Source organism: Rattus rattus, chromosome 4 (assembly GCF_011064425.1).
Source record: "Rattus rattus isolate New Zealand chromosome 4, Rrattus_CSIRO_v1, whole genome shotgun sequence".
In the NCBI taxonomy this organism is placed as follows: Eukaryota; Metazoa; Chordata; class Mammalia; order Rodentia; family Muridae; genus Rattus; species Rattus rattus.
The window spans coordinates 5,430,151-5,450,534 of NC_046157.1; the positions used below are offsets into that span (position 1 = coordinate 5,430,151).

At 50.2% G+C, this 20,384-nt stretch overlaps 3 protein-coding genes across 5 annotated transcripts in view; 1 reads left to right on the forward strand and 2 right to left on the reverse strand.

The window, feature by feature from the left end:
• Positions 1-21: 21 nt before the first annotated feature.
• Alg3 (ALG3 alpha-1,3- mannosyltransferase) lies at positions 22-5,341 on the reverse strand. Of its 2 annotated transcripts, XM_032899957.1 has the most exons (9): positions 5,114-5,341; positions 3,409-3,508; positions 3,164-3,311; positions 2,908-3,068; positions 2,373-2,493; positions 1,350-1,555; positions 1,116-1,192; positions 462-606; positions 22-278 (listed from the first exon to the last, which is right to left on the reverse strand). In XM_032899957.1, the coding sequence occupies exons 1-9, from the start codon at positions 5,307-5,309 to the stop codon at positions 116-118; spliced, it is 1,317 nt and encodes a 438-aa protein (XP_032755848.1). In that variant the 5' UTR covers positions 5,310-5,341; the 3' UTR covers positions 22-115. The 2 variants fall into 2 exon arrangements, with proteins under 2 accessions (XP_032755848.1, XP_032755849.1); XM_032899958.1 differs by lacking the exon at positions 3,409-3,508 and having other exon boundaries at positions 5,114-5,319.
• An 817-nt stretch (positions 5,342-6,158) lies between these two features.
• LOC116898697 (EEF1AKMT4-ECE2 readthrough transcript protein) overlaps positions 6,159-20,384 on the forward strand; it is a 35,710-nt gene continuing 21,484 nt past the window's right edge. The window contains exons 1-3 of one of the 2 annotated variants that reach the window (XM_032899959.1): positions 6,159-6,372; positions 11,799-12,082; positions 12,953-13,422. In XM_032899959.1, coding sequence (XP_032755850.1) covers positions 6,177-6,372; positions 11,799-12,082; positions 12,953-13,240 — 768 coding nt within the window. In that variant the 5' untranslated portion in view covers positions 6,159-6,176 and the 3' untranslated portion in view covers positions 13,241-13,422. Of the gene's footprint in view, positions 6,373-11,798; positions 12,083-12,952; positions 13,423-20,384 lie in introns of those variants that run through there. The other variant, XM_032899961.1, reaches the window with a different exon arrangement.
• Camk2n2 (calcium/calmodulin dependent protein kinase II inhibitor 2) lies at positions 13,820-15,997 on the reverse strand. Its single transcript, XM_032899962.1, has 2 exons — positions 15,626-15,997; positions 13,820-14,844 (listed from the first exon to the last, which is right to left on the reverse strand). Exons 1-2 carry the CDS (start codon positions 15,792-15,794, stop codon positions 14,774-14,776), a joined length of 240 nt encoding a protein of 79 aa, XP_032755853.1. The 5' UTR covers positions 15,795-15,997; the 3' UTR covers positions 13,820-14,773.

Genomic DNA, 20,384 nt, shown 5'->3' on the forward strand with positions numbered 1-20,384 from the left:
GAGAGCAACCACCAACTTTACGTAGGCTGCACAGCTGGACTCGCAAGGTTTATTCTAAGAGCAGAGTCCATTCCACCCACGGTGCTGAGCAAGTCCTAGAAGGAAGGGGTGGGTTTCAGTGGGTTTTCCTGCTTGGCTGGACGCTCCTAGGAAAGAACTGAGGGGACAGCCAGAGCTGCAGCAGGATGACAGCATGGCACAGGTGTAGGGCAGCAGAGCTGAAGGGTGTGGATGGGTATGTATTCCAGGAGAGCTCGATGAGTCCCAGCACCAGCAACCTGGAAATGAGAGCGGCTCCTGTCCACTTCTAGGTCTGCAGCGTTAGACTTCTCATGCCCTACACCCATCCGCCCGTCCCCCCGTCCACCCGTCCGCCACCCCCACCCCCTCCTGTGGCTAGAGCTTTGAGGAGAGGAACTCCCTAGCCCTCCCCAACCCTGCCAGGCTGTCCCAGCCAGTACCTGAGCAGGTGTGTGAGCCAGCGTGCAGGCATGGCCCACAGGAGGTAGGGCAGTGTGTGGAAGTACCAGACGTAAAACTGGTAGTGGAGGGAGCGGCTGAAGCAGATGCCAATGAAGTTGGAGGTGAAGAGGATGGAAACAACCTGTGATGTGGTGGTTAAGGCTTTGGGTGGGAATGGAAGGTGGAGGGTAGGGCGGGATAAGGGCTTAAAGTTCTGAGTAAGAAAGCACCCTATTCTGTCCTACATGCAAGCCTCAGACAAGCTTTTTAGCCTCTCTGGATCTGTTCCTCAGGTTAGTGGGGAGACAGGAGTGCGTGGGACTGCAAAGTCTAAGGACTCTGAATCCCTCACTTTCTAGCCTTGATTCTTCCTTCTGTAAAATTTATACGAGTACTTCCCTGACTCAGGTGATGTTACATGGCAGGGAGTAGGGACTCAGGACAATACCAAGAGTGCATGGCCCTACAGTGCTGGACTTAAGAATAAACTGTGCTAAGATGTGTAAGGTACTCAGTGCAGTGTTTGCTGCAGAGGACAGGATCTATGTATGACTGGGCTCCAGCCTCTTCCTGAGGTAGCCTGCTGTCTCAGGCCAACACACTAAGACCCTGTCTGCACATCTTATCTTATCTTTCCAGGATTTAAAGGATATGATTAGGTGTGAGGGGTTGGGGTGGAACTTTCCTTTTGGAAGGATCCTTCAGCAGCGACAGAATACTTTCCCCTGTTCTGAAGAAAAGTCATTCGGACATTTATCAAGGCCTACTTGTATGCCAAACTCTAGATTAACCACCATGAACTTAACATTTCCCCCAAGTAGATCTTAAGGGCTAAGGTCTCCACCTGATCCCATGAATCTTCCCATAATATTAACCCTGTTTCTTACCTGTGCCACCTACAGAGGGCAAATAGCAAGAGGAAGCTAAGATGGGCAGCCAGCAGGGCCAGATGGAAGGCACGGTGCAGGAAGATGGCTTCAGGCAGGAGACGCCAATTCACTGTCCATTGGTAAAGAAACTGACGGCCAAGGTCAAAGGAGCGCGACAGGTAGCCAACGGGGTTCTCCAGCAGGAAGGGCAATCCCAGCACCACCTGAGGATGGGTGTGAAGTCAGCAGAGCTTCTTAGGCTCACCCCAGCCTTCAGGGGAGTCACTTAGGAGAGCACAGTGGGATGGAAGTCTTGGAAGCTCCCTTATTTCCACAAGGAGTGCCAGGAAAGTCTCCCAACTCTCACTCCCCTGCCAGAGCCTGACACCAAAGAAGCACAGGAGGGGGTGACCACACTGCCTTCCTCAAGAATTTACCAGACCCTGGGCTGGAGAGATGGCTTAGCTGTTAAGAGCAGTCATTGCTCTTCCAGAGTCCTGAGTTCAACTCCCAACAACCACATGGTAGCTCATGGCTATTTATAATGGGATCTGATGTTTTTCTGTCATGCAGGCACACATGAAAATTGAGCTCTCATAGACATAAATAAATAAAAATTCTTTTAAAAAATCTTGAAAAAAATTCACTCTCTGTGTATGTGTGTGTGTGTGTGTGTGTCAAGGGGGGGGAGGTACTTAGAGAAAGTCTCTCACTATGTAGTCCTGGCTGGCCTGGCATTTGTTATATAGACCAGGATGCCCTTAAACTCAGAGACCCACCTCCCAAGTGCTAGGGTTAAAGCTGTGTGCCACCACACCTAGCTAGTTGATCAGGTAGGTCTTAAGCAAGCAGCTTTAAGAAGCCTCTAAGAGGCCTGCCAAGTTCAGTAGCCATGGGACCTAAAGTGTAGAGACAGTGGCTACCCAGATCATAATCAACTCCAAACTCTCATCTGTTGAGAAAGCCCTAAGAGATTTAAGGAGGCCTGCTCTTCGGTAAGTGGAGGCCCTTCTCCTCAGTGAGGGCAGGATAGGGAGGTACCTGAAGAGCAGCGCAGAGGGCCAGCTTGGGGAGGGCGCCACGGAAGCCGAACTGAGTAAGAAGAAGGAATAGCAATCCTGGGGCGAAAAGCAGCACATTCATCTTCACTGAGACGGCCAGGCTGAAATGGACAGAAGACGGGAAAGGCGGAGGATCAGCTCCAGGACTGTGTGGCCCTCGGAACAACACCCACCTCCCTAGAATTTCTCCCCAGGCTATTAAGTGCCAGGATGTGGTCACCATCCAGAACTGTTAGGGGAGCATAAGATGGCCTGAGAGGAGGCTGGGAAGAGGAAGAATACCTGGTCCCTCTGTCCAGACTGACCGGACACGTACTGACTGACATACCTAAGGGCCAGCTCTAACTGGGGACGAGACAGGAAGAAAGCAAGAGGAAAGAGGGCCTCTCTACAGATCCTGGACTTGTTCAGGGAGGCCCAGAGTGGTCTGCGGTGTCTAATCGATGGCTTTCCTTGCTGAACATCGGGAAGCTATGGACACGTGATGGGGGTGGGCAGGAGGAAGAGGCTCTGACCTGAAACTGCAGCAGCCCCAGCTCCAGCGCTGCGCCAGGAAGAGGTTGACGCTGAGGAAGAGCAAGGCCATAGCTACCGGGTCGTTGAAAAGCCGCAGCACAAAAATGGAGTGGACACGGTAAGAGGCACAGCACATGAAGAAAAAGACGAAGGGAGGCACCTAAAGGGCGGGCACCGAGATCAGCTCCCCAGACCTGAGCCGTCCCCGCCACCCGTCTCAGGCCAGGGCCAGCTGGTCCTGCAGCATCCACTCACCTTGGAGGTCTGGTGGTATATCAAGAAAACAAGCACCAAGGTGACGAGGTAGAGTACAGCGAAGATGTTCTGGGCCGTAGGGATGTCAGCGCCCCGGTCCGTAGCATAGTAAAGCCCCGTAAAGATGTACAGAAAACCAGCTGGGTAGCTGGAAGGCGAGAGGAAACATGAGCCGAGGTCAGGGTCATCCGCCTGGTGCCCACCCGGCCCTTCACCATTTCTTCAGACTTCCTATCCTCACTCACACAAGAGGTCCGGTGTCCCCCTGCAGCTGTGTGTAGTCATATGTGCCATTGATGAAACCCTCCACCTGGGCCATGTAGGCCTTCCAGTCAATCTCTGTGTCTGGAAGAAGATAACATGGTCTTGTTCCTTCTGAATCCAGAACTGGCCTACCTCTAAACCCCATGCCTTCAGACCACCAAAGCCCAGAGTTCTACCTTATTCCCAGGTTTCTTCCATCACCATCCCTTATCTAACTGCACACAGGGCATTATCTGGGTGAACCCATATACTTCGTGTGTGTGTGTGTGTGTGTGTGCGCGTGCGCGCGTGGGAAGTCCAGGAGTTGACACTGGTGTCTTCCTCCATCACTTATAACAGAGTCTAGCTAGTCAGTTTGCTCAAGGATTCCTTGTCCTGTCTCTCTAATGCCGTGGTTACAGAAGGGCCACCATGCCTGCCTGGCATTTATGTATAATACTAGGAATCTGAACTATGGGTCTCACACTTATATGGTAAATACCACCCACTAAGCTATCTCCTTAGGCCCATGAATACAGGGTTTTTTTTTTGGTTCTTTTTTTCGGAGCTGGGGACCGAACCCAGGGCCTTGCACTTCCTAGGCAAGCGCTCTACCACTGAGCTAAATCCCCAACCCCCGAATACAGGGGTCTTAAACTCAATGTGTAGAATTGAATTTATGATCTTTCTTCCTACTGCAAATGTATTCTCTTTCTTGTGTTCCTCAAGTATTTAGTAGTACTTCTCTCCTTTTCAGTTTGTGTGTCTGTCTGTCTCTCTTTCTCACTCTCTCTGTGGTTTCAAGAGACAGGGCTTTTCTGTGTAGCCCTGGCTATCTGGCTGTCCTGGAACTCAAGTGTATAGACCAGGCTGGCCTTAAACTCACAGAGATTTACCTGCTTCTGCCTCCCAAGTGCTGGAATTAAAGAAGTGTGCCACCACCACCCGGCTCCTTAGTTCTTAAAAGGAAATAGGCTTGCTGTCTTTGTCTTGTGTGTGTTCATATGCACATGTGTGGGCGCACACATAAATGAGTGTGCATGCATGTGAGTATAAATGTGGAAGCTAGAGGTTAATTCTGATTATCTTTCTTGAATATTCCTCATTCTCATTTTAAAAACAGGGTCTTTATGAAGCCAGTTGTGGTGTCCATCTTTAATCTCAACAACACTCAGGAGGCAGAAGCAGGCAGATCTCTGTGAGCTTGAGGCCACTGTGGTCTACATAGCAAGTTCTGGGCCAATCAGGGATACTTAGTGAGACCCTGTTTTTGTTCTTTTTGTTTTTTAAACAGATTCTGGAAGACACCAGTACCTAGTGGACTCAAAGTCACAAAATGCCATTCTTTAAAAGGACTTCCAGGATCTAAGAATTAAAAGTATGGAAAATCAGATCTGGGGTGGGAAGTGACTGTCTAAGGGAACAGGCAAGCAGTAGGAACAGCAATAGCACATTAATCCTGGCCGGAAGTTACTGCTCAGCTGCTTATGCTTTCTTAGCGGGCTGATGTTAAATGCAGGTGGTAATCTCTAAGGTCACCTCCCTCCCACATGGAAGAGAGCTTATGATCGCTGTTCTGGAAAGTGGGCTTGGGTTGGGTAAAGGATATAGGTTTGAACGGTGAACGAAAGCTCTGTAATCTAGTTTGGGTCAGGGATTTGGGTATCGCTCCCCCCCTCCGGTTTTCTCCCCCTTCGGTGAACTCACATGCCACCCTGTGAATGACCCAGAAGGTGATGCCCACCTCTGCTAGGCAGAGGCAGGAGGCCACCATCAAGGTGTAGCGAGGCTCCCGCAGCAGTAGATAGCGTTCTTGCCAGGCCCGCTGTAGCCATTGTTTCCAGATTCCTGCCGGCTGGACGACAGAACCCGGCGGGCCGCGTTTCCGCAGCCCAGCAGCCATCTTGACAGTGCACCACTCTTGTGCTTCCACCACCCGGGAAAACCAACCCTAAGACACTAGGTTCCGGTCTCCGCTCTGGGCGTCCTCTCAAACGATCCGAGTAACCAGAATTCTTATTTACTGCATAGCAGTCTGCTAAATCGACTCAAGGCGCTGAAGTTTCTAGGTCAAAATGATTCACTGGATACATATTTAGTGCTTCTTATATATAGTGGTGAGAGATATTTCTAATGTGGATATGTGGACCTCAATAAGGATAAGATAGCTAGTCCTTAGAATGCATCTACACGATATTGTAATATAAATATACATATACTTCTCGGTGTATGTCCCGTCCAGAGCGCATAAACGCCACTATATCAGTGTTTGATCAGAAAACAAAACAGTTCTGTTCTCTTCTCCAAGCCCAGCTTTCTACTCGGCCTATGTCCAGAGTAATTGTGTTTACGCCAGAGCGGAAAGCTCCTTTCAGCATTCCTCCCGCCTTTCCGAAGTACCCGAAGGTGCGCCAAAAATCTTGGGAAGAAGGGGATCTTTAATTAATCACGCCTCTTAATTGAAAGGGTTATTGAGAACCAAACACGAGAGGACTCCAGTGATGAGCCTGGTCACATCTGGTGACCAGATCTGGTCTGCCACGAGGAAATGTGGTCGAGTTGAGACGGGCAGTACGTTAATAAGACGCCAAGTAATTCAGCTTTCCAGCCGGACGATTTTCAAAAAAGAGCTTAGAAAATGACGGAAGTTCCACGTGTTTGTGTGGAGCAGCTGCAAAGGGGGGGGGCGGAGACACAGGCTCCGCCTCCCATTTCTTACCTCGGTGATTGGGCTCCTAAGCTCCGCCCTGGCAGCCCGGCAGCCGGGAGCATGGCCTCTCCCCGGACTCCTGTGTCCCCTCCGGAGTTACCCGAAAGGAACTTACAGTACCGCCAAGTCCAATACTGGGACCAGCGCTACAAAGATGCGGCCGACTCCGGACCCTACGAGTGGTTCGGGGACTTCGCTTCCTTCCGTGCCCTCCTAGAGCCGGAGCTGTGTCCTGAGGACCGTATCCTCGTGCTAGGTGGGTAGTGTCCCAGCCACGGGCCGCTGGCCAGACCACATCCGCTTTCTTCCCTTCTGCTTTCTCTTATACAGGACTCCCCAGTTTGGAGCCAAGACTCAGTACCTTCAGAATCCGTCTGTATTTAGCCAGGGCAAACAGAAATAAGAGATCGTCAGGACTCTGGAAAAAAAGACAGCCCTTTGGTGTCTCAGCGAGGGGCATTACCCTGCCCCAGACACTGGAGGCAGCCTAAGACACCGGAGAGCACATCTCTGTGGACCTACTTCAAGTCCCAACATTAATCGGCTGTGTAACCTAGGACAACTCACGAATCCATTGTGTGCTTCAGTTTCCGTTTCTAGAAATGGGTCTGCGAATTTTTCTGGACTAATGTGCACCTCGAGCACAACACCTAGTTTTCCTTTCGCACCACTGGGCACCCGAAGGCCGTTGTCAGGTAAAGGGAGTTACCAATTCTCTGAACCCCGGGTAAAAAACTTGGTCCTAAACACTAATAGGGTAGAATAACGCTGTATGAGGCTGATGGAGAATTGCAGCTGAGGTAGGTGTCAACAAGAGAGATGCCAAGATGTCAGCTGCTGGATACTTAAGAAAAGTTTGAATGAGTAGAGTTGCCTTCCAAATATAGTTTGTAAACGTTTTGGGTAGTAGAAGTCTGTATACATTTTGAGTTTTTTGTTTGTTTTTGTTTTAGACAGGGTCTTACTGTGTAATCCTGGCTGTCCTGGAATTCACCTAATAGAACAGGATTTAAGTACAATACTTGATAAAGATAAAAAGAATATCTCTTATACATCAGTATATATGTAAAGTATAAATAATATAATGTGTGTCTACACTACTCAGTTTGGGAAGTAGAACATGACCAGGACTAGAAAGTATAACCTGACGGCTAAGAATTTGGATGCTGGGAGCAAGTAGTGAATGGTAGAAACTTGGCTTAGCTGGAATCGTAACCTTGAACAAAATCTTTAAATTTCTGTGCTTCCATTTCCAAGCCTTAAGAAAACAAAAACCCAAAATTAAAGAGAAAGAAAGGAAGAAAGGAAGGGAGGGAGGAAAAGAAAAGCCTAGCTGGGTGTGGTGACTCACATCTTTAATCCCAGCCCTAGGAGCAAGAGGCCAGCCTGGGCTATTCAGCAAGTTCCAGGACAGCTAGGAGGTTATAGAGAGAGACCTCATTTCAACAAAACAACAACAACAAAACAAACAAACAAACAAACAAATAAGAAAATCAGAACTTACATACCATATTTTTTAGTGATTAGATGGGCATGTGAACTGTCTAGACCAATACCTGGCTTCATGTGTTTTCAGAGTTTTCTTGTAGTTTCCCCATAACTTCTCCACACTAGAAGTCAACAGTCTCTTGAGTTCTGTGGTTGTATACGATTGCATTTATTTACAGATTTGCCACAGAACAGCATTTATCAAGTGTTAGTGACTTTCAAAATTAACTGGCAAGTTAGGTCCCTCTCTGAGATTCCAATTCCAGGGAAGTCTAATCTAGATGGTGGAAATCTTTTTTTTCCTTTGTTGAAATGGGGTCTTGTTCTGTAGCGGGCTAGCCTGACATTTACTAATTAGGACTTGCAACTACCTTCCACCCCTACCTCCTAAGTGCTGGGATTGCAGATAGGCACCAGCAGGCCTGCCTCAGGTCTCTGTTTCCAGCGATCTCCACAGCTGCAATCTGCTGGTGGGTAGGACATCTATCTTCCTTAAAATCTTAGAATCTTGCTGACCAGGAGGTGTTCTTTTTCTGGATAGGGGGCTAAGTTTACAGAGGGATAGGAGATGAAAAGCCTAACTGTAAAACTTTAGGTTTTCAGAAAGCTTAGAACTGCGAGATCTAAGAACAGGACTCAGGATTTGGGATGTCGCCTATGTTACCCTTCATCTCCACAGACCTGAGTGGAGCACCTGGCGAGTGACAGGCACTCTCCTGGACCCTTCTAACTTTCTAAAGCTTGAGTAGCAAGTATTCAGAGCTTCTGTACGCGAGGGGTTTATAAACCTTTTCTGAACATGGCCAGAGAGTAGATGTTTTAGGCTGTGCAATCTCTCTTGGAGACAACTCAGCTCTGCTGTGGTAAAAGACACACAGCTACAGACAGTGCATAAAAAAGAACTGATGTTCTCTGATAAAACTTATGTTTAAGACAGAGTCTCCTGAAGTCCTGGCTGGCCTAAAATTCACAGGTAGACTAGTCTGGCGTCAGACTCACAAAGCCCTGTCTGCCTTTGCCTCCTGGGTGCTGAGATTACAGGCGTGAGCCACTATACCTGCCCAAAGCCTTATTTATCAAAAAGAAATACGGATTCTACTGTAAGTCACTGTCTTGGGTTGAGTCCCCCCAGAAAGGATCCCGAGGAGGAGATTCATGTCCAAGTCATTCATTCCAGGGAAAACTGACCGGTAAGAATGGGGAAAGGCAGAAAGATAAAACTGTGATCTCAGGCAAAAGTCTCGAGAGTAATTTTGGCCTTGAAGCATCACAGAGAGCATATACATCCCAAACCTGGGGACGTGCTAAAACGTATTAAAGGACTATAGGGGTCTGGTCAGGACATTGACAGTATCTGCTGTCATCGACACGTGAGGTAGGGATATTCTCTCGTGTCTGCACTTCTAGGGCTGCTGTCTTGTCATGCAGCACACAGGGAGAGGCAGTTAGAATTCCCTAATAACTTCATAATGCATTACAGCGTTCTGGCCATGCTAATGCAGCCCAAGCTGGAGTGTCACCACCAGGCTTGAGTGGCAGTAGAGCATAGTGTTTAAAACTCTGGCTTGGAGGGTGGCAGGTGTCGGCCAAATTCTGCCTCCATTCTGTGCGTCCTTAGAAAGCTCCCTAACTACTCTTCCTCGATTTCTCCACCTAAAAACTGAGGACAATAAAATATTATTCCTGCATGAATCAATATTGAAAATAAACTGAGAGTTCTTACAGATTCCTTAGCATAATACTGAGTGTTCTATTAACTGTAGTAGTTTGCGGGGAGGGCTAGGGACGTAACTCAGTTCGTCAAGTTCCTGTCCAGCTTGCGGGAAGCTTTGGGTTCGATTCCTAGTATCACATAAGTTACAAGTGGTCCATATTTCACATAAATCTGAAGTTCAGCAATCCAGAAGTAGACGTGTCAGGTTTCAGACCTGGGACAAATGGCAGAGGTGCCTACTTAATACATCACAGTAGACACTTGGCATCTAGGTTCTTCCTGAATCCCTTTCCCCTTCCTGTTGCAGGGCCCTTCTGGCTGGCACACCACGGAGCTGCTCCTCTCTGGAAAATCCAACCATTCTGGTTACCTGGCCTTTTCATCTACTCTTTTGGGCCTCCTGGCTGCTATACCTGGTTTCCCTCTCCTTCTTTCCCCTCCCTGCTCTTCTCTCATAGCTCAGGGTAATGGCCACTCTGGACTCTCCCAGATGTTCCTGCCTCTGACTATGCTTTCCCACGTGTCTATAATAAACCTCCTTCATCAAACTCAGGAGCAGTCATTCATTCATTCATTCATTCATTCATTCATTCATTCATCTGGTACTGAAACCAAGGAGAAGTAAAAAGATCAGAATTTCAATGCCATTCTCAACTACGTAGGCAGCCTATCTAAAAAGAAAGTACTTTTTTTTTTTTTTAAGTATCTTTCTTCTTTTCTTTTTGAGTGTGATTTCACTATGTAACCCAGGCTGGCCAGAACTCAGAGATGTACTCTGCCTCCTCAGTGCTGGGCCTGCAACCAAGCCTAGCATGTTAATGATTTTTAAGGCATGGTGTTATGATAACAAGGGCTGGCTTGGCACTTACTATGTAGATGAGACTGGCCTTGAATTCCTAAGCTCATGATTCTATGACATTGATAAATAAGGATCGGAAGAAGTCTGCGGAGAGCTGCTGTCTAGCCCCATTCTTAGCTCAAGATGAGCTACAGCAAGAGACCACTTTCTTTCAAAGCAGGTGTGCAAATTGGGCTGCATATGTGAAAATCTCTTTTAAAATCTCAACGTCTCTGTCCTTTTTTTAAAAATTTTTTTTGTTTATTTTTATTTATATGAGTACCAACCTCCCTCTCCTTGACCTGCCCTTTCAGAGACTGCATTCTTTTGTTGTTGTTTTTGAAACATGGTCATACTTTTAGCCCAGGCTGACCTCCAACTGAGAGTCCGCCTGCCTCTGCCTCCTAAATGCTGGGATTAAAGTTGTAAGCCACCACACCTAGCTTAGAAATTGCATAATAGGTAATTTACCCCAGATTTCCCTGCACCCCAGCCCTAACTCCCAAGACACTGCTTATTTCTCAGCTCTTCTGGGTCCATGTCTTTGAAATTCTTGGCAGACTCACCTCAGGTAGGGTCAGTTGCCTACCTGTGTGATGCTAGTTTTTCCCTTGTTCCATTAGATGGTTGTTGTAACTCTACATTAAATCTACTTAAAAACAAAACTAAAGCCGGGCAGTGGTGGCACAAGCCTTTTAATCACAGCATCCAGGAGGCAGATCTCTATAGCGTGAGTTCCAGAACAGCCAGGACTACACGGAGAAAACTTGTCTTAAAGAAACAAACACCCAGGGTCTCTTATAGCCTAGGCTGGTTTTGCATTTGCTGTGTAGCTAAGAATGACTCCTGATCCTCTCCTGGGACTCTAGGCGTGCACTACTACTTCAACTTGTGTGGTGTTGAGGAGTCAACCCAGGACTTTGTGCATGCTAGGAACGCACTCTATTTAGCTACTTCTGCAGAGCACGCACTCTGTGTCAGGAAAGACCAAATGTATGTACTCGATACATTTAGTACAATGGATCAGCTTCACTGTGTGTCCCCGTCATTTTCTTAGTTCATTAATTCTGCCTTGGACATCAAAGTAAAATTCTAACCCCCTAACATGACATCCTCCAGGGTTCCAAGATCCCCTTAATGGTCAGAGACACCTTTAAGGTGTTATGGTCCTAATGAAGCCAATATTACATACGTTCTGAGTTTGAGGAAACTGAAGCCCCAAGAATCAGACGTTTTCCTTTGTGACTGGGAAAAATCAAATCCACATCTTTGAACTCCTGAGTTCCAAGTTCCTTCAGCAACTCCGCAGATGTTTGTGGCTCTTAAATTTAGTACATTGCATCTGTGTGTAGGCTAGCTACTGACTGTTCTTGTCATTCTCTTAAACAGGAAACCCAAGTTCTTGGTACTGTAGCAACTTACCCTAGTCCACATAGCTGAGAGATACAAAGACACTTTGTGTCCAAGTCTGTGTGATTCCAAACCTGTCGACACTCTTCTACAGTGTTGCTTTAAGAACTTGGTGCGGGGGTCAGGTGCAGGGGACGAATGGAAAGAAAATAGGCTGAATCTTGGAGAAATAACAGGAAGGTGAGAACCAAAGCTGACCTAACTCTTTTGCTACCCATCCCACCCACGGCAGGCTGCGGGAACAGTGCCTTGAGCTACGAGCTATTCCTTGGAGGCTTCCCTAACGTGACCAGTGTGGATTACTCTCCAGTAGTGGTGGCAGCCATGCAAGTTCGCTACGCCCATGTACCCAGTCTACGCTGGGAGACCATGGATATTCGAGCACTGAACTTCCCTAGTGGGTCCTTCGATGTTGTCCTGGAGAAGGGTACACTGGATGCCCTGCTGGCTGGGGAGCCAGATCCCTGGAACGTATCTTCTGAAGGTGTCCACACTGTGGACCAGGTGCTGAGTGAGGTGAGGGAGCGGCAAGGCAGCAGACCAAGATCCAGGGGTAAGGGGTTGAACTCTCAGGACACCAGAAAAACTCAGCAGTCAGAAAACGAGGTTTGAGGGGCTGGAGAGGTGGCTCAGCGGTTAAGAGCACCAACTGTTCTTCCAGAGGTCCTGAGTTCAATTCCCAGCAACCACATGGTGGCTCACACCCATCTGTAATGGGATCTTCTGGTTTGTTGGAAGACAGTACTCATATACATACAATAAATAAATCTTTAAAAAAGGAAAAAGAAAATGAGGTTTGGAGCAGGTGCCCTTAAAAGTATGGACTTCTGAAGAACAGAGGAGACTGGAGTGACCAAGGCTCACAGAGGCTAATCAGTGGTTGGATACTAGTTTGACACAGGACAGAAGTGGTAGCCGGGTCCCAGACGGGAGAGACAGATTGGGAAAGTGAGGAGCAGATAGGAGAGCAATGCCTCCTGCATGAATGTCTTTCTTGTCTAGACTCAGCCTTCTATAGAACAACCAAAGGGTGGCTCAGTCTACCGCAGAAAGCCAGAAAGAACTATTGGATATAGAGCACTATCTAAAGGCTCAATTAGAAGATCATTATGAGGGGCTGGAGAGATGGCTCAGTGGTTAAGAGCACTGACTGCTCTTCCCAAGGTCCTGAGTTCAAATCCCAGCAACCACATGGTGGCTCACAACCATCTGTAATGATATCCGATGCCCTCATCTGGTGTGTCTGAAGAAAGTGAGTGTACTCACATACACAGAATAAATAAATCTTTAAAAAAAAAAAAAAAAGAAGATCATTATGGCTTGTACTGACCTTTGAGAACCTGGAGATGATTCCGCACTGACGGCTTCTCTCTGTCTGCCCCGCAGGTGAGCCGGGTGCTGGTTCCTGGAGGCCGATTCATCTCCATGACTCCTGCAGGTCCCCACTTCAGGATCAGACACTATGCTCAACCCCGTTACGACTGGTCACTGAGGCATACGACCTATAGCAGCGGTTTTCACTTCCACTTTTACGTCATGCATAAGGGCAGAGAGCTCACTGTGTCCCAGCTGGCCCTGGGGGCCCAGATCCTCTCACCCCCCAGCCCTCCTGCCCCACCCTGCTTCCTCCAAGACTCAGATAACGAGGACTTCCTCAGTGCCATTCAGCTGTGAGACTGGAAGCTTGATCTCCAAGCCCTCCCTGCCTTTGCACATTGGCTCCTAGGGAGTTGGAATTCGCAATCTGGAGCTGGGGACTGGTTGCTGGGTCCTCACATGCAGAGGTCTTGTGCATAAAAACGGTGCTGGTGGGATCAAGCCCACGTGAACCAATACAGTGAGTCCAAGTCCCGGGATCCCGGGTTTCTGGCTTCTTGGATTTCTATTCCTACAGGGCTTCCCCACCTCCACGTGGCTTTATCTTTTGGGGTAAGGCTCAACACAGCTCCTCTGCCTTGGATCGCTCATCCAACCTGGATCTATCCTTGAGAGGCTAAAGAATTTGAATTTACACTGCTTTAGGCTTCTGAATCCAGTCCCAGCCCCAACACGGTGGCCTGCCCTGCTCAGGCTATCCAGGTACTTAAGGAAGCCATATGTTTATGGCAGTCCCACACCAGGAAGCCATATGCTTATGGCAGTCCCACACCAGGGCATCCTGACAGTGCTCACCTTCCCCACCAGGAACTTGCACCTGAGACCGTGAGCACCTGTCCCCCAGCAGGCTGAAGCAGCAGACACACGCACACACACTCACACACGGAGGTCTGTGTTTATTCACACACTCCTGTTACATTGAGGATGGAGAAACATTTTTTACAAAGGACAACCCTGGGTTGAGAACATCTTCCGGTCCACAGATGTCATCCAAAGGTACTGAGCAGTCCCCATTTGGGTTCCCAGGGGTAGCATGAAGGGGTCCAAGGTAAAATCAGATTTGGGCCCTTAAAAGATGATACCTTGGGAGGGAGGAGTCTCCCAGTGAGCCTCCTAGGGTCAGAATTGGGCAGACTGGCCATGTGGTTAGTTACCATGTTGGGGGCTTGTCCCATCCCAGTCTCAACACCTGTCCTATCTGCCAGGCGCAGAAGAGCATGGCGGAGGCTGTGGGGGAAGGGCACAAACCATGAGCGGAGCCAGTAAACAAAGAATCGGATATAAAAATACAAATGTGCTGAGGAAGTCCCTTAGAAAGAGGCTGGGGTCACGCCAGACAGGGGTACAGTTGAGGAACGGCCCGGAGGGCTAGGCTGAGGTGGGTAGGAAGCTCATGCAAATATGCAGCCAAACCTCCCTGGCCCCGCAGTCCGACGCCGCAGCTGCCCGGGCTGCAGACCAGATTGATCGGAGGAGGGGCGGGGCAGGGGAGCCGTGCGGGAGGGGGCGGGCTGGGGGCCGTGGGTCTCTGTGTCGGTTCCGGTGTGCGGGGTGGAGCTGCGGCCGGAGGTTCTAAAGTGCATGAGTGCGTCGGCGGGCTCCGGGCTGGTCCGCACCACCACTACCGCCGCCGCCGTGGTGCTGAAGCGGACAGCTCCGAAGCGCCTGGCAGCGGCGGTAGCAACACTGACCCCGCGGCGGCTTGGCCCTGCAGCCCCCGCCCGCAGGCACCTCGGCCCCGGGCGGGGGTGCGCCGGCAGCCGCATCGCCGGCCCGTGCTCCTGGCCGCTGCGGGGCTGGGCCCGGAGCCCGCCGCCAGAGCCGGCGCGTCTACACTCCGGACGGAGGCTTCTCCCCCATCCCCTTCAGCACGTCGTCTATCCGGTCATCCTCGATCACCACTGCGCAGGGAGAAAGCGCATCAGCCGCGCGGTCTCGGGGGGCGGCGGCGACAGTGGGGCTGGTGTCCTCACGCCCCGCGCAGATCTACTCTACTGTCTGTTCCCGCGACACCACTCGAAACCCTCTGCCCTCCCCACCCGAACTCTCCCGCGGACCCTACCTGCTACCAAACCCGGGACCCAAACCTCCCTACGTGGGAACACCCCTCTTCCGAAGACTCCCAGTGCGAGCCCTCCCGTCACCTGAGCCTTCCTCCATCCAAGCTGACCAAAAACCTCTCCCTTCGACACAACCCCCTCCTCGAACTGGGCTCAGATGAAACTGTCACCTGGTGTAACCCTTTCCTCTACCTGAGTGCCTGTCCTGATAGTGCCGCCCAGAGTCCCCTCCCAATGCAAACAATCAAGACGACCGAACCCCTGGCCTCCGTGCCCTCCAGTAACATCCACTTACTCATCTTAGCCCAAGGAATCGGCCCACCACCCTTGTGTTCCCAGTGCCAAGCAGCCCCAAATACCCTAAGCGGCCCCTCCCCCTCGACCAGGAGCCGGGGCTCTTTTTCCAGAAGTGGAGAGCTTCGAATCCGGGACACAGTATTCCCGGGAGAGGGAAAGAATGGGACAACTCCACAGCAGGGACCCTCCCCACCCCGGGCGGGTGCGCAGCTGGCTGCGCTGGTCTGCGGCAAGAGCAGCTGCCACTTGACGGGGAACGGCAGCCTGGGGACGCCAGGCGAAGGGTTTCTGGGTCAGGCGGCGACTCCGGGCCCGGGCCGCGTACCTCTCTTGGCTCGGCCGATCTGGCCCAGCTTGGGGGGCCGCTTGGCCTGGTTGCCAGCGAAGAAGGAGTTGGTGTCCTGCAGGCGGCAGCTGAAAGAGAGGTCGGAACCCTCGGGGTCTGCGCCGAAGCGGCCCATCTTGTCCTCGCCGTAGGGTAGGATCTCGGACATGGCGGGCACCGGGCGGGCTAGGGACTGCGGCGGGGCACGGGCAGAGGCTAGCTGCCGGACCGGCCCTAGCTCAGCAGGGGAGCCGGCGGAAGGATGAAGTCATACAGCATCCGGGACTGCGGAGCGAGCGGGGCCTCCTCCCCGCGCCTCCGCCTCCCGGGCCGCTGGGCAGGCGGCGGCGGCAGCGGCGGGGACCGGGCGGGGGCGGGGCGGGGGCGGCGGCGGCGGCGAGAGCGGAATGACGATGAGCGCCCGACTGCGGCAGAGAACGGCGGGCGGGGCGCGGTGGAGGCGGGGCGGGCACCGGCCAGCGGAAAGAGGCGGGGCCCAGCGGTCCGAGGGAGCCCGGTGATCCCTGGAGTGGAGCGCGCGGCCGTGGGAGGTTCCCGCGAGGTGGCCGGGAATGGCCGCCACGTGGGCCCGGGGAACCGCAGCGGCCGGTGCAGGCGACAGCTAGGTGGGAGCGGCCAGCCCAGTGCTTCGGGGAGAAGGGGAGGGACGGACGCTGCGGTTAGGGGAGAGCAACTGGGAGCTGAGCGCAAAAAAGCTGGGGGGCTCGGCGGGGCCCCAGATGGCGGCGGCCAGCCTGGCTGTGGACACGGCCCTGGACTCTGAAAGGCGGCCGGGAAAGGGCGGAATACGCGTGGAGAGAGGGGAAGGAACCAGCCGACTGGAGCGCGGGAAGAGCTCGGGCCTGGGGATGGTGCCACGGTGCTTGGCGCGTTCCTGTAGCCTAGTTGCGCGTAGGTCTCCGTCAGTTGGCCAATTTGTATACGACTGTCTGAGCATCTGTCAGTTTACCTCTGTGTATCCGATCTCGGTCTCCGTGTGTCGGTTTTGGGCTTTCTGTATCTACCTGCATACCTGGTCCCTATATGTGTACCACAGGGTCTGTCCCCCGAGACTGCGTCGCGGCCTTTCAGGGAAAGGATCTTAAACACTGCAACCGCGGCGCGCACCAGAGTAGACTCCCCACAAACCGTAGGACCGCTGTTGGCGCCAAAATCTAGACTCAAAGAGCCAGTCGCTCCACGCGGTTCCCTCAGCCCTGGAGGCTTGCTCTAGCTGGCAGTGTGGGAGAAATGAATGGCAGCATCGCGGCGGGCGCCCGGGATGCGGATGACGCAGGGAAGCCCGGAGTGCCTGAGCACGATGCGCGCGCTAGTAAGCGTCGGCAGGGGACAGGGTGTCCCCGCCCTTGTTGCTGGGGCCAGGGGCAGAGTTCTTCCCCCTCCTCCGACAAGAACACGCACACTTCCCTTCACCTCTTGCGGCCCCCCTCATACCCCGCCCCTGCCCTGCTAGCAGTCAGCTGCAGCGTCACTCGCTCTCTGGCGCGAGAGGGCCCTGGCGCAATCACTGGCCTTGGGAGGGAGGGTGTGTCTCACATTCCCTCACAGTAGGCTGGTAAATAATGACGTTATTGCTTATGCCATTGCCCCAAACGAGACACCTTCCCCCTTACTCCCGCCAAATCACGCAGATAGCGAGATTGCCGGTTGCTGGTTTTCATTCCTTCAGGTGTTAAAGGCAAAGGTCTCTGCTGTCAGGACTCTGATTGGGGCCTGAGGGATAGGGAGGATGTGTGAGGGACTGCCTTGGGATTAGACTGGACCTCAGGGGTCCAGCCTAACGGATTCCTTCTAACACTCCCGTGCTCCATCTTGGAGGCTGGAAGAAGTGATCGCCAACTGGGCCCTGGGGTGAGAAAAACCGACACTGACATCTGAAAGGGAGAAGAGAGTAACTGTGGGTGATCAGATTGTCCAGAACACCTCCTTCCCCTGGAAATTGCACAGCAATGATTTTTCAGGCCAGAATCTGCCATTTTCTGAATGACCTTGAATTGAAAGGCCCAATAATCATGCTTTTTAAAAAATCATTTGTGTTGGTCCTGGTGGAGCTGGCCTTTCACCTCAGGGCTCAGTCAGGCTGTGAGTGTGAGGCCAGCTGGGTCTACACAGTGAATTTGGGGCTACATAATGAGACCTTGTCCAAACACAAACAAAAAAAAAATCATTGCTACTTGTATAACTTTGGAAAAATAAAACCACCAAAATCTTAGCTGTATACTCTCCGTCTTCCCCAATAAGAATTTGTCATGTGACCTCTCTGAGCTGGGAGGAAATAGAACTGCTCATTAAGGCCAGTTTTGTTGGTGAAATAGCCCCACGCTGAGCTGCATTGTTTCAGAACTGAGCACCTCTCACCTAAACCAAGGAAGAAGGAACTCTGGGGTTCTTGCCAGGGATGACACCATATGGAAACTGAAGCGAATTTCTATTCCCTAGAATGAGAGAAATAAGGTTAACAACTTAATCTGGAACTCATTTTTATTTTTGTTTTATTGTTCTTTTAAAGACAGGGTCTTACTGTGTAGACCCAACTAGCTTGAAAGTTGTCATGTAGCTCAGGTAAGCTCTCCTGCCTTCGCCTCCAATGTTCTGGGGCTACATGGCTGTGCTTCCACATTCAGTCCGTTAGATTCTTCCTTTTTGTTTTGTTTGAGACAGGGTCTCACTATGTGGATTAGGCTGGCCTGAAACTTGTCTAGATCAGGCTAGCCTCGAGCCTCCTGAATCTTAAATGATAATCTGCTTAAATAATCTAATATTCGTCTCTTTGTGCATGGTGGGTCACAGTTAAGCAAAAAGAGCCAAGTGAAGAACTGTAAAGATATTGTAGAACTGGGCTGGAGAGATGTCTCAGTGGTTAAGAGCACTGACTGCTTTTCCAGAGGTCATGAGTTCAATTCTCAGCAACCCCATGGTGGCTCACAACCATCTGTAATGAGATCTCTTCTGGTGTGTCTGTAGACCGTGACAGTGTGTGTGTGTGTGTGTGTGTGTGTGTGTGTGTGTGTGTGTGTATATATATATGTAATCTTTTAAAAAAGATACTGTAGTACTAAATGTGCATAAGTTCCACTTATATTATCAAAGCATGAGGAAAACTACTTATATTCTGATCCTCTACTCGAAAGTGTGACATTCTGCATCCCTGCTGAGATAAAATTTGGAGTACTGTAATAGCACTTTAAATATTTTTATTGACAGCCTCTCACCTGGGGCATAGTGGCACACTCCTGTGATCCCAGCACTCAGAAGGCTGAAGAAGGATCTGAAGCATCCTGGGCTACATAGTGAGTTCAAGGCCAGCCTGGGCTACAAATCCTTTCTCAAAAAAAAAAAAAAAAGCCAAGGGCTGGTGATGAAGCTTAATGATAAAGCAGCTTGCATAATATGCATAAGACTCTGGGTTGGTTCCCTAGCAGGGAAAAGCAAACAGCAGCATCAGACCCCCCACTGCTGATAGAATCCATTTACCAAGCATCACACTGGAGCGCAGACACATCAGTAGACTTTGATAGACTACTGTAGTGATTAATGACTACAAGGTCCAGATTTAAGTTAGAATCCTGCCTTATATTTGCTATGTGGTTTGGGGTTTGTGTTAAGTTTCCCAGTACCTTAGGTTTCTCATCTGCAATACGCGGAAATTATATTAGTAGAATATGTTTTATTAGACTGCTGTAAAGATAAATTGCCAAGTGTATAGAATGGCAGCTGTTATCATACAAACCCGAGGAGCTTGAAAGTAGCATCAGGCCTCTTCGATGGCTCAGTAAGTAAAGGTGTGTGCTGTCAAGAGAAAACCTGATTTCCATCTCCGTGATGGTGGGAGAGACTTCCAGAAATTGTCCTGTGACTTCTACACGTGTGCTATGGTATGTGCGAACATGCATACAATGATAAATTAGTATAGAAAAAGAAAGTAGGACTGGAGAGGTGGCTCAGAAGTAAGAGCACTGACTGCTCTTCCAGAGGTCCTGAGTTCAAATCCCAGCAACCACATGGTGGCTCACAACCATCTGTAATGGGATCTGATGCCCTCTTCTGGTGTGTCTGAAGACAGATACAGTGTACTTATATATAATAAATAAATAAATCTTAAAAACAAAGAAAGTAGCGTCATCATGGAGCACGTTCACACTAAGCATTTAGTTTACATCTCTCTGACCGTTTTTTCAATTCGTGCTTGCATGTGTTCGTTTATTTTGTTTTATAAAATGAGATCTTTAAAAACCTGTTGCTCTCCTAATTAAATGACAATTTCTCCTATTGCTTATTCCTCTTTTTTTTTTTAAGTACTTATTTACTTTATGTATGTGAGTACACTGTAGCTGTCTTCAGACACACCAGAAGAGGGCATAAGATCCCATTACAGATGGCTGTGAACCACCATGTGGGTGCTGGGAATTGAACTCAGGACCTCTAGAAAAGCAGTCAGTGCTCTAACTGCTGAGCCATCTCTCCAGCCCCCACTTATTCTACTTCTCCTGTTTGCATGTGATGATCGAGTTATTCAACAAGCCCTCTATACTTGTACACTATCTCCTCCCTCTTTGGGGGTTGGTATTATAAATAGCACCGTGATGAACAAATGTGATCAGAAAAAAAACCAATATTTTGCAGCTCCCCTTCTATAGAAGTAGAGTCTGTTTGCCCATCCCTGAATCCCACTTTGACCACAGGACATGCTTGCCCTGTGGGGACAGTAGCAAATGTGATGAAGCAAAGGTCTGAAAGA